General features: G+C 44.1%; 1 protein-coding gene across 2 annotated transcripts in view; it reads right to left on the bottom strand.

The window, feature by feature from the left end:
- LOC139386153 (tumor necrosis factor alpha-induced protein 2-like) overlaps positions 1-13,974 on the bottom strand; it is a 37,123-nt gene that overhangs the window by 6,551 nt on the left and 16,598 nt on the right. For both annotated transcript variants that reach the window (XM_071131607.1, XM_071131608.1), the window contains exons 4-9: positions 3,314-3,989; positions 2,875-2,989; positions 2,086-2,196; positions 1,443-1,543; positions 1,034-1,147; positions 498-633 (exon numbers count right to left, since the gene is read on the bottom strand). In XM_071131607.1, coding sequence (XP_070987708.1) covers positions 498-633; positions 1,034-1,147; positions 1,443-1,543; positions 2,086-2,196; positions 2,875-2,989; positions 3,314-3,989 — 1,253 coding nt within the window. The remainder of the gene's footprint in view (positions 1-497; positions 634-1,033; positions 1,148-1,442; positions 1,544-2,085; positions 2,197-2,874; positions 2,990-3,313; positions 3,990-13,974) is intronic.

Here is a 13,974-nt window from a genome sequence, read left to right as displayed (position 1 = left end):
TGAGGACAGAAAGGCTATTTTAGGTTTGTGTGTTAGGTTTTGGGTTAGGGTAAGAATTAGGGTTAGGGTTAGAATTAGGGTTAGGGTTAGGGGTTAGGTTTAGGGAATAGGGTTGGGGGTTAAGGTTAGGTTTAAGATAGGGGTTAGGGTAAGGGTTCGATTTAGGGTTAAGGTTTAGGGTTAGGGGTTAGGGAAAATAGGATTTTGAATAGGAATCAATTGTTGGTCCCCAAAAAGTCCTCACAAGTATAGTAAGACATAGCTGTGTGTGTGTGTGTGTGTGTGTGTGTGTGTGTGTGTGTGTGTGTGTGTGTGTGTGTGTGTGTGTGTGTGTGTGTGTGTGTGTGTGTGTGTGTGTGTGTGTGTGCGCATTTGAGGTTGTTTACATGTTGTTTTGGAAAGCTGTGATCATGGGTGTGTTTATGAATCCTTTGTGTGAGTGTGTGTATGTGGTGTGTGTGTTCGCCTGCGTGTGTGTGTGTGTTAAGAACACTTACCCTTATGCGCTCATACAGTCTGTCGCTCAGCACCTTCACTCCCTGGTTGACTATTCTGTCCAGGGAAGTGTTTGCTCGCCTGGCTGAGTCCTCACTGATGGCAGGGTCGCACTGCACACAGCGCTGGACAAAACCCCTGCACACACACAGTCACAGCAGACTAATGAATACATTGTACACTTACATGATTTACGCATGATTTAAGGAATACTATGATGCAAAACACATAATCGAGACAGTTGTTGCTCTGTACTTGAAAACTTGACGGCTGATATGCACCATTTTGGGCGACTGTATTAACAGTGGACTAATGGACAAAATACTAGAATCTGTTTTTTGAGTAGAGTATTTAAAAGAAAACTCCACCCAAAAACAAAATGGTGGTATTTGTTTTATTAGTCCATTGTTGATAAAGTTGCATGTCTGCAATCCAGTTTTCAAGATATATAACTTAAAATATATCGAAACGATGCTGCGTTTTGCAGCATAGACCTACTATAACACAATGCAGGCTACTCCTGCTACAACAGTCCTACCTGAAAGGGGGACAGCAGTTGACCAGGGCGATGGTCTTGGAGACATATCCGTCCTCGTTATCCCCAACCATGTTGACCAGACACTCGTGGAACATCTCCACTTTCCTTTGGAAGCTTTAAGTTAAGCAGTATTAACAGTATGTCTCATGTCTCATAGAGATGTTCCTTTCCATTTTCCAGTTGAACTGGTTGGTTCCAGTTGATATATTCTTGAATTATTGCACAATAAAATGTTGCTGGCATTGAGGAAACTATAGGTTTGGCCCTGTGTCATTCTATGAAGGATGACAGAGACTTTGTTTTAGGCCTTAGTATGCCATATGGAATGATACAGTGTGTTCTAGGCCTTAGTATGTCATATGGAATGATACAGTGTGTTCAGGTCTACTACAGTGTGTGGTCCTCTCACCTGTACAGGAAGTCTGCTAGACCATTCAGACTGCACTGAGCCACACGGGAACCCAGGTTTCTGTTGATGGCAGCTGACTGTTCAAGATCTACCTGCAGCCTCTGCGCACACACACACACACACACACACACACACACACACACACACACACACACACACACACACACACACACACACACACACACACACACACACACACACACACACACACACACACACACACACACACACACACACAATGTTACGTTGGCAAATGTGTATTATGTGTGAAGTGCAAACAGATGCTTTCTTTTTCTCTTCCACCGCATCTGTGAAACATGAACTGATGCATGAATGACGATGATGTATAGAAGGTGTTAGTATCAATCACGGCCACTAGAGGCCAGTGAAGTGACTCTAAAACAGTGAGCTGTGATGGAGTTCTAAGGGAAGTGTCTGTATTGACTTTGGCTGCTGCTTGAGGAATGTTTTCTCTGCTCCACCAGATGGATGAGCTTATCCTCAAAATACAAAAGGACCACATTTAGCGTGCAATACAAAACCATCATGACCGGCCTCATCAAAATCAGGGGAAGAAATCAGTTATTTACATAAGCTCCTGGTGTGTGTGTGTGTGTGTGTGTGTATGCGTGCGTGTGCGTACCTGGATGACGGTGCGAGCTAGTGTGATCTGATACTCCTCGATGTGCAGCGTCTCCATCCAACGCTTCTCCTCCTCGTCCAGCACCTGAGACAGCTCTGTGGTCACCTTCTCCTGAAACGCAACCAGACCGTGCGGTCAGACACAACTCAACCATGCACTGAACCACTGTGAGCTCTCCAGCCACAAACCATCAAAATATTTCCAATTGATGCCATCAAGACATCAAGATGGAAAAAGGTATAGAATCACAGATAATACAATACTGTAAATCTGACTTGGTTTGTTATGATATTTAGTATATCACCAGTAATAGCTAACCCCTTGTAAATACCCCCCTGTATTTTAAGTTAAAGTTTCCTCCCATTGTTGCTTGACCGAGCTGAGTGATTGCCAGCCGACAGGCCACGCTGCCAATAACCCCTGTTCACTTTTTCCACTGCAGGATTTACTTGTGGACTATCATATCTACCTACGTGGACCCTCCATCTCAAACACTGACTGTAATACACATACAACAGTGTTCTAGCCTACTTGGACATGATAATGACCTAAGCTAAATGGCCTGTTGTCTGGTTTCTATTGTGTGGTGGCCGTTGCAGACAGGAAAACCCATGGGCTGACCCTGAGACGCCGCGCACTGATTGGCTGTACTGGTCGGAGTGATAGCCCTCCCTTTAGGTGTACAGGAAGGACCATAGGTGCACCCTTTCCTTAGGCCGGTAGGGAGACACGGGGCGCACCAAATGAAGGGGGGGGCGGGGGTTGAGGGGTGGATGGTTCGGCCCTTACCCTGACGGAGTTGAGGCAGTCCAGCTCCAGTTTGTCCACGGTCTCCGAGGGCAACAGTGGCCCCAGCTTGGACCTGTTGAAGGGCATCGTCATGCTGACTGTTCCAAGGACGTCCCTGGAGCGATTACAGTAGGAGGACAGAGTCAGTGGCATACTCATACAGTAACACTTAACTAATAAACAATTGTTTATGTGAAGTATACTTGACAGTATTTATGTACAGTATTATGGACAATAACATTACACTACCTTGTAACATGTGTTACAGTGAAAACGAAATGAAACATTTCTGACAAGTTGTGCAAGTTCTTTACAACCTGACATTTAGCTATATACTTTTGTTCTTTCTTGTTTTTCATGCAATTCTGCTACTTCCAGAATCTGATATGCATAAAACCACAAGTTGCAATACACAATTATTGAATGGATGGACACCCACTTGTTATAGATGTTGTAGAGCCAGTCCAGCAGAGAGTAGATATCAGTAATCAGCAGCTGGTCGTCTGTGATGCTCTGCAGTCTGCGGGCTACAGCCTGGTGGTAGCTCTGTAGGTACACCTGGAAGGGTTCATACTCCTCTGGGTACACTGGCACCACGTTCCTCTTGGCCGCCCCCAGGTCCTCCACCACCCGGGTCCGCACCCTGTCCAGGTAGTCCGCCAGCTCCCCGCCCTGGGCCTCGTTCCTCTGGGGAAGGCTCCCGTTTGCTGCTTCCGCCAACGCCTCCTTCCACTGCTTCTTCAGCTGCCTGGGTCTGGGGCCTCCGGGGAGCGCCCCCTCACCCTGCGCCCAGTCCCGGTCCGCCTGCTCCTCCTGCTGCAGCACCTGCACCACCAGCCCCAGGTTGGGCCCCGCCGTTGGGGAGCGGAGTGACTCACGCACCACCGCCCACAGCTCCTTCTGCAGGGCTTCGTACAGCAGCTCCACGTCTTTGGCTTTGCGCCTGCCGCCATCTTTGCTCCCGGGGCTGTTGAGGTCCTCTGGGACAGCACCACCTGCTGGCGATGAGGGCAGGGTCGCAGCGGCCGCCTCGTTACACTCCTGCTCCAGCTCCAGGATGTGTGTGTCAGCCAGGAACAGGTCTCTTTTAGTCACCAGCTGCAGAATTTCTAGAACTAAAGGAGAGAGGGAGGGAAATGCGTGATACAACTCCACATAACACATGATAAACCATGTGTAGGCAATACAGCTGGATGAAGTCAAAAGGTATAATGGAGACACAATCCTAATGGAAAGGTCTGGGCTCTCACCTGCCTATCTGTTATGGTACACAACCCACGCCCTGGTCAAATGGATCAAGTCCTATGTAAATCCAAGACCCACTCAAATAAACATGACTATTCTTTGCTTTGAACGTGTCAAAGAGCTATGTTTGTTTTCGCGTCAAGCTAAAGGCTAAGCCACAGTGTCACTTCCTACACAGGTTCCCACATCAGGTCCTATCCATATCAGAGGCTCCAGGCCTGAGAGACAGATGTTGTTTGTCCCTTTTTGGCGTGTTGTTTTTGGGCAGATTGTACACGGTTAGACCGATCTCTCTGGAGGTGGGTTAGTTTCATCTCGACTTCAGTTGCACACTTCAAAAGATCCCACCAGGGACATGTGGGTGCCAAACATAAATCATCCTACAGTAGATTCCCACAGAATGGCTAATCGTGTGTCCACTCACTGTCCTCTCCTCAGACGCTTCCCTATCAGTTTGAGGCCTCTTATACGGCTAGCATAGCTATGGAATAGTATATAATAAAAGTACCCAGTGCTTTGCATTAAAGTGGAGAAATTGTATTTCTTGTGGAACTCCATCTTGGCTTCAGAGAGTTCCGTTAAGTGTACACAGACTTTTAGAGTCCAGTCTCACCCATTGAGGTGATCTCATCCTCTCTTACTCTGACGTGGTCTGAGAAAAAGTTTTTAAATTAAGTACTAAAACCAGTGATGAAGTCGACCATTTCCCATCGAAGTCACCAGACACTCCTCTCTGACATCACCCCTCGCCCTCTGGGAGGAGCAACACAGCTCGTCAAAATCAACGAAGTCTGACTGTCAAGACCAAGCCCCTACTTTACGTCTAACAGTCCTTTTTGATTCAGTTCACAGAAAAGTCTGTGTGTCAAATCAAATCAAATCACATTCAATTGTATTTGTCACATGCACTGAATACAACAGGTACATTTCACCTTACAGTGAAATGCTTACTTACAGGCCCTTAACCAACAATGATTCAAGAAGTTTTAAGAAAAAAAAGTGTTAGGTAAAAAATGGATAAGTAAAAAAATAGAAAAATAAAAGTAACAAATAATTAAACAGCAGCAGTAAAATAACAATAGCGAGGCTATATACAGGTGGTCAATGTGGGGGGGGCACCGGTTAGTCGTGGTTATTGAGGTAATATGTACATGTAGGAAGAGTTAAAGTGACTATGTATAGATAATGAACAGAGCGTAGCAGTAGTGTAAAAGAGGGGTCTGGGTAGCCCTTTGATTAGCTGTTCAGGAGTCTTTTGGCTTGGGGGTAGAAGCTGTTAAGAAGCCCTTTGGTCCTCAACTAGAGGATAAAACAAAGTAGAGGCGTCATACAAGGGCACATGCGCGCTCAGATTTGTCCAGTTTTTCAAAAATGTTCTTCTGATATTCTTTGGAAGGCAAAAAGGGTTCTTTGGAAGGTGTTGTACATAGAACCCTACCTGTACATCAAATCTTCCCAGCATGCTCTATTGCAGGGTGATTTTAAGAATTGTTTGTTTTAAAATCTGTGTTTTTGCATTGATTGGTTGAATATTTGTATGCTACACAAAGATAAATAACATATATTTTTCTAAACTCATCCAATTTGTTAGAAGTTGGGCTTATTGCATCCGTTACTGAGATGGTTGTTCCAGTTTAGATGATTGAGATAGTCTCAGTATTCAATCTACCCTACCCTGGCAGTCATTCTGAATGCAGGTTGCGGGTGATTATAAGTTAAAATTGTTGGATATCCTAACTCTGGCTGGATTCCAATAGGAATTACACATCACTTTGCAAGCCAGCTTAATGTGACTTGATGTGGCCTGTAAATCAGGAGTGTCCTAACGCTGCTGTGTTAGGGTATAACTAGGCCATTATATATATATATATATATATATATATCATACAGTACCAGTCAACATTTTGGAACCACCTACTCATTCTAGGGTTTTTCTTTATTTTTACTATTTTCTACTAGGTAGAATAATAGTGAAGACATCAACATTATGAAATAACAAATATGGAATCATGTAGTAACCAAAGTAGCCACCCTTTGCCTTGATGACAGCTTTGCACGCTCTTGGCATTCTCTCAACCAGCTTGGAACCACCTGGAATGCTTTACCAACAGACTTGAAGGAGTTCCCACATATGCTGAGCATTTGTTGGCTGCTTTTCCTTCACTCTGCGGTCTAACTCATCCCAAACCATCTCAATAGCGTTGAGGTCGGTTGGTTGTGCAGCACTCCATCACCCTCCTTCTTGATCAAATAGCCCTTACACAGACTGGCTGTCCTGTTGAAAAACAAATGACAGCCCCACTAAACGCAACTCAGATGCGATGGCGTATCACTGCAGAATCATGTGGTAGCCATGCTTGTTAAGTGTGCCTTGAACTCAAAATAAATCACTGACAGTGTCACCAGCAAAGCACCCCCACACCATCACACCTCCTCCTCCATGCTTCACGGTGGGAACCACACATGTGGAGATCATCCGTTCACCTACTCTGCATCTCACAAAGACACGGCGGTTGCAACCACAAATCTCAAATTTGGATTTCCACCGGTCTAATGTCCATTGCTTGTGTTTCTTGGCTCAAGCAAGTCTCTCCTTCTTATTGATGTCCTTTAGTAGTGGTTTCTTTGCAGCAATTTGACCATGAAGGTCTTATTCACGCAGTCTCCTCTGAACAGTTGATGTTGAGATGTGTCTGTTACTTGAACTCTGGGAAGCATTAATTTGGGCTGCAATTTCTGAGGCTTGTAACTCTAATGAACTTGTCCTCTGCAACAGAGGTAACTCTGGGTCTTCATTTTCTGCCTCATGAGAGCCAGTTTCATCACAGCACTTGATGTTTTTTGCGACTGCACTTTCAAAGTTCTTGATATTTTCCGTATTGACTGACCTTCATGTCTTAAAGTAATGATGGACTGTCATTTCTCTTTGCTTATTTGAGCTATTGTTGCCATAATATGGACTTGGCATTTTACCAAATAGGGCTATCTTCTGTATCAAATCAAAATCATATCAAACCAAATCTAATTGTATTGGTCACATGCACATGGTTAGCAGACGTTAATGCGAGTGTAGTGAAATGCTTGTGCTTCTAGTTCCGACAGTCCAGTAATATCTAACAAGTAATCTAACAATTTCCCAACAACTACCTAATACACACAAATCTAAAGGGGTGAATGAGAATATGTACATATAAATATATAGATGAGCGATGGCCGAGTGGCATAGGCAAGGTGCAATAGATGGTATAAAATACAGTATATACATATGATATGAGTAATGTAAGATATGTAAACATTATTAAAGTGGCATTATTTAACGTGGTGTTGTTTTAAGTGACTAGTGATCCATTTCTTAAAGTGGCCAGTGATTGGGTCTCAATGTAGACAGCAGCCTCTCTGAGTTAGTGATTGCTGTTTAGCAGTCTGATGGCATTGAGATAGAAGCTGTTTTTCAGTCTCTTGGTCCCAGCTTTGATGCATCTGTATTGACCTTGCCTTCTGGAGTAGCAGTGTGAACAGGGGGTGGCTCGGGTCGTTGTTGTCCTTGATGATCTTTTTGGCCTTCCTGTGACATGGGGTGCTGTAGGTGTCATGGAGATCGGGTGGTTTGCCCCGGTGATGCGTTGTGCAGACCTCACCACCCTCTGAAGAGCCTTGCGGTTGAGGGCGGAGCAGATGCCGTACCAGGCTGTGATACAGCCCGACAGGATGCTCTCGATTGTGGATCTGTAAAAGTTTGTCAGGGATTTGGGTGACAAGCCAAATTTTGTCAGCCTTCTGAGGTTGTCTTTATTGGTGGACCATTTCAGTTTGTCTGTGATGTGTACACCGAGGAACTTAAAACTTTCCACCTTCTCCACTGCTGTCCCTTCGATGTGGATAGGGGGGTGCTCCCTCTGCTGTTTCCTGAAGTCCACAATAATCTCCTTTGTTATGTTGACGTTGAGTGAGAGGTTGTTTTCCTGACACCACATTCTGAGTGCCCTCACCTCCTCCCTGTAGGCTGTCTCGTCGTTGTTGGTAATCAAGCCCACTACTGTTGTGTCAACTGCAAACTTGAAGATTGAGTTGGAGGCGTGCATGGCCACGCAGTCGTGGGTGAACAGGGAGTACAGGAGGGGGCTGAGCACGTACCCTTGTGGAGCCCCAGTGTTGATGGTTACCGAAGTGGAGATGTTGTTTCCTACCTTCAACACCTGGGAGCGGCCCATCAGAAAGTCCAGGACCCAAATGCACAGGGCGGGTTTGAGACCCAGGACCTCCAGCTTGATGATGTGCTTGGAGGGGTACTATGGTGTTGAATGCTGAGCTGTAGTCAACGAACAGAATTCTTACATAGGTATTCCTCTGGTCCAGATGGGATAGGGCAGTGTGCAGTGTGATGGCGAATGCATCGTTTGTTGACCTGTTTGGACAGTATGCAAACTGAAGTGGGTCTAGGGTGGCCGGTAAGGTGGAGGTGATATGATCCTTGACTAGTCTCTCAAAGCACTTCATGATGATAGAGTGTTACGGGAAGGTAGTCATTTAGTACAGTTCTCTTTGCCTTCTTGGGTACAGGGACAATGGTGGCCATCTTGAAGCGTGTGGGGACAGCAGACTGGGATTGGGAGTGATTCAATATGGCCTTAAACACACCACCCAGCTGGTCTGCACATGCTCTGAGGACGCGGCTAGGGATGCAGTCTGGGCCATCAGCCTTTACAAGGGTTAACACGTTTAAGTATTTTACTCAGGTAGGCCACGGAGGAGGAGAGGGGGGCCCAGTCCTTGTAAGCGGGCCACAACAGGGGCACTGTATTATCCTCAAAGCGGGCAAAGAAGGTGTTTAGTTTGTCTGGAAGCGTGCCATGGCTGGTTTTCATTTTGTAGTCCGTGATTCCCTGTAGACCCTGCCACATACGTCTCGTGTCTGAGTCGTTGAATTGCAACTCCACTTTGTCCCTGTACTGGCATTTTGCTTGTTTGATTGCCTTGCGGAGAGAATAACTACACTGTTTATATTCAGCCATATTCCCAGACCTCTTTACATGGGTAAATGCGGTAGTTCACGCTTTCAGTTTTGCGCGAATGCCGTCATCCATCCACGGTTTCTGGTTAGGGTAGGTTTTAATAGTCACAGTGGGTACATCATCTGCAATGCACTTCTTTATGAACTCACTCACCGAGTCAGCGTATAGATCAATGTTGTTCTCTGAGGCTGACTGGAGCATATCCCAGTCGGCGTGATCAAAACAATCTTGATGCGTGGATTCCGATTTGTCAGACCAGCGTTAAATGGTTCTAGTCACTGGTACATCCAGTGGAACAAGATGGCGTCGTGGTCGGATTTGCCCAACGGAAGGGCGGGGGAGGTCTTTGTATGCATCGCTGAAGTTAGAGTAGCAGTGATCGAGTGTATTATATGGTATCCAGTTTACATAGAGTCCAGTGAAGTTCCTTGAGGGCCGTCTTGGTGTCTGCTTGAGAGGGAATGTACACAGCTGTGATGATATCTGACGAGAATTATCTTGGGAGGTAATATGGCCGGCATTTGATTGTAAGGAATTCTTGGTCGGGTGAGCAGAAGGACTTGAGTTCCTGTATGTTATGATTACACCATAAGTTGTTAATCATGTAGCATACACCCCTGCCCTTCCTCTTCCCAGAGAGGTGTTTATCTCTGTTAGCGCAATGCATGGAGAAGAACAGTGGTTGAACCGATTCCGACAACATATCCAAAGAGAGCCATGTTTCCTTGAAACAGAGAATGTTACAATCTCTGATGTCTCTCTGGAAGGCAACCCTTGCTCGAATTTTATCTACCTAGTCAAGAGACTGGACATTGTCGAGTAGTATACTCGGGAGTGGAGACGTGATGTGCACGTCTACGGAGCCTGACCAGGAGGCCGCTCCATCTGCCCTTTCTGCAGAGCCGTTGTTTTGGGTCGGCTTCTGGGATTAGATCCATTGTCCTGGGTGGTGGTCCAAACAGATGACCCGCTTTGGGAAAGTTGTATTCCTGGTCTTAATGTTGGTAAGTTGACCTTGCGCATATATCCAATAGTTCTTCCCGGTTGTATGTAATAAAACTTAAGATTTCCTGGGGTAACAGTGTAAGAAATAATACATAAAAACAAAATACTGCATAATTTCCTATGGACTCGAAGCGAGGCGACCATCTCTACAACCACCCCTACCTTGTCACAACACAACCGATTGGCTCAAACGCATTAAAGAAGGAAAGAAATTCCACAATTTAACTTTTAACAAGGCACACTTGTTAATTGAAATGCATTCTAGGTTGAGAGAAGCTTGTTGAGAAAATGCCAAGCGTGTGCAAAGCTGTCATGAAGGCAAAGGACTTTGATTTGTTTAATACTTTTTTGGTTAATACACGATTCCATATGTGTTATTTCATAGTATTGATAAAATAAAGAAAAACCCTACATATATATATGGTCAGGGATGAGTTGATGAGGGAAGTGAGGAAGTGTACAGACAGCTCAAGAGGTATGCTTAGATATAAAAATGCTTGGTTTAAATGTAATCTGGCACCTTATGATAATATTTTGATGTTTGTGTATTCATTAGGATGAGATGATATGTGCCTGTGTTGATGATGTGTGTTATGAGCCCATGTACTGTGTTGTAACTTCGATGTAATATCCTAGGCATGTTCGTGCAGTATATTGATATGTGTGATTTATGGCAGTCAGAATAAAACACTCATTAAAATGAAATTGTAACGGGCAAAGAGGTATGCTTTCGATAACTAATGCAGAAAAATATACTATTTTTACATAGTGATTATGGCTGTAGATTGCAGGAAAAAGCTTTTGTCACATACTTCCTGACACCTCTAAAACAATGGGTGCATGATGCCCCTGAGATCAAGCCCTACTTTATGGCTTTCATTCAATCTGTGGTTTTTCCGCCCTAATGTAATTGGCTGATATACTGTCAGGCTCCTTGTGTCCTTTTCACTTGACCTCACACACTGAATGCAACTGTGAAATGGAACAGACCCTTTTTTAGGGATATTGTGCAAAACACTGTGACTCATTTACATAGTTCATTCCCAATAAACAGTCTTAAGTGCTATCCTTTTACAGGAATACACCCCTTCAGGTACTGATGCTTTTCTAGAGCAGAGAGCTTTGAAATGCTCTTCTTGTCTGGGCCCCATGAACTGTATACTGCGATAACATTTCAGACCAAAGTTCAGTCAGTTTTTATCTGATGGCAAAGTACCCATGTTGATTAACTTATTGGTGGTTATGGGATTTGGCTGGCAAAAGTGCCTCTGTCCACATTTTAATTTTTTTTATAACCTTTATTTAACTAGCCAAGTCAGGTAAGAACAAATACTTATTTACAATGACGGCCTACACCGGCCAAATACAGACGACTCTGGGCCAATTGTGCGCCACCCTACGGCACTCCCAAACACGGCCGGTTGTGATACAGCCTGGATTCAAACCAGGGTGTCTGTAGTGTCACCTCTAGCACTGAGATGCAGTGCCTTACACCGCTGCGCCACTCGGGACTCTATGGTGGGACCCGGCGGGTAACAAAAGCATAGCAGAAGTTCAAGAGAACATTAGGACAAATGGGGAACGGTCTCACATTCTAAGTTGCTTATTAACTGACCAATCCAAATATCAGCCATTGACAGAGTGTTCCCAGTACCTGAAACAGGTGGATGGAGGAAGCTTTCCAATCATACCTACAAAGCAACAAAGCTAGCACTATGTATATTTCAATACAGACATATTTAAAGCTTCTAAGCTCTATACCGCAAGGAACACGTCAAGGTATATATTACCAGGTTTTACCGCACCAATAAACCAAACCGTTTTATGACTTACAGAGAACTAGTTGTGGGTCCAAGCTATCAGAGTACAACTACACCTTTATAAAGCCAACCCCTCCATTCAAAGCAACTAACTACAGTTCTTTTTTTAACTATTGAATGCTTGCTTGTGAAACATACAGTTGAAGTCGGAAGTTTAGATACACCTTAGCCAAATACATTTAAACTCAGTTTTTCACAATTCCTGACATTTAATGCGAGTAAAAATGCCCTGTTTTAGGTCAGATAGGATCACCACTTTGTTTCAAGAATGTGAAATGTCAGAACAATAGTCTAGAATGATTTATTTCAGTTTTAATTTCTTTCATCACATTCCCAATGGGTGAGAAGTTTACATACACTCAATTAGTATTTGGTAGCATTGCCTTTAAATTGTTTAACTTGGGTCAAACATTTCAGGTAGCCTTCCACAAGTTTTCCACAATAACTTGGGTGAATTTTAGCCCATTCCTCCTGACAGAGCTGGTGTAACTGAATCAGGTTTCTAGGCCTCCTTGCTCACACACACTTTTTCTGTTCTGCCCACAAATTTTCTATAGGATTGAGGTCAGGGCTTTGTGATGGCCACTCCAATACTTAAACTTTGTTGTCCTTAAGCCATTTTGCCACAACTTTGGAAGTATGCTTGGGGTCATTGTCCATTTGGAAGACCCATTTGCGACCAAGCTTTAACTTCCTGACTGATGTTTTGAGATGTTGCTTCAATATATCCACATAACTTTCCTGCCTCATGATGCCATCTATTTTGTGAAGTGCACCAGTCCCTCCTGCAGCAAATCACCCCCACAACATGATGCTGCCACTCCCGTGCTTCACGGTTGGAATGGTGTTCTTTGGCTTGCAAGCCTCCCCCTTTTTCCTCCAAACATAATGATGGTCATTATGGCCAAACAGTTTTTGTTTCATCAGACCAGAGGACATTTCTCCAAAAAGTACGATCTTTGTCCCCATGTGCAGTTGCAAACCGTAGTCTGGCTTTTTTATGGTGGTTTTGGAGCAGTGGCTTCTTCCTTGCTGAGCGGCCTTTCAGGTTATGTCGATATAGGACTCATTTTACTGTGGATATAGATACTTTTATACCTGTTTTCTCCAGCATCTTCACAAGGTCCTTTGCTGTTGTTCTGGGATTGATTTGCACTTTTCGCACTAAAGTACATTCATCTCTAGGAGACACGTCCTTCCTGAGAGGTATGACGGCTGCGTGGTCCCATGGTGTTTATACTTGCGTACTATTGTTTGTACAGATGAATGTGGCACTTTCAGGCATTTGGAAATTGCTCCCAATGATGAACCAGACTTGTGGAGGTCTACAATTATTTTTCCGAGGTCTTGGTTGATTTCTTTTGATTTTCCCATAATGTCAAGCAAAGAGGCACTGAGTTTGAAGGTAGGCCTTGAAATACATGCACAGGTACATCTCCAATTGGCTCCAATTATGTCAATTAGCCTATCACAGGCTTCTAAAGCCATGACATATTTTTCTGGAATTTTCCAAGCTGTTTAAAGACAAAGTCAACTTAGTGTATGTAAACTTCTGTCCCACTGGAATTGTGATACAGTGAATTATAAGTGAAATAATCTGTCTGTAAACAATTGCTGGAAAAAAATACTTGTGTCATGCACAAAGTAGATGTCCTAACCAACTTTCCCAAACTATAATTTGTTAACAAGAAATTTGTGGTGGTTGAAAAACTAGTTTTAATGACACCAACCTAAGTGTATGTAAACTTCTGACTTCAACTGTACATGGAATGCTATTGTGTTACAATAGTGTACTCAAAAGAAAACTCAAAGAGTTGTTTACACATTCTGTGTGATAAGTGCTAGGGGGTAGGTCTGGTATTTACAGTCATTACACAATGTGATTAGAGGGGTTAGTGTAGTGAATCACTGTGTCCTAGAGTGTTTGGAGATGCTTGTCTCAGCATACCGGTCAGCCCAAGTGAGGTGACTGGAGCATAGTACTTGGAGGAGAAGGAAACTGTCGGATGAGAACCAGG

Source organism: Oncorhynchus clarkii, chromosome 27 (genome assembly GCF_045791955.1).
Source record: "Oncorhynchus clarkii lewisi isolate Uvic-CL-2024 chromosome 27, UVic_Ocla_1.0, whole genome shotgun sequence".
NCBI lineage: Eukaryota > Metazoa > Chordata > Actinopteri > Salmoniformes > Salmonidae > Oncorhynchus > Oncorhynchus clarkii.
This window is presented reverse-complemented; position numbering and strand designations above follow the sequence as displayed.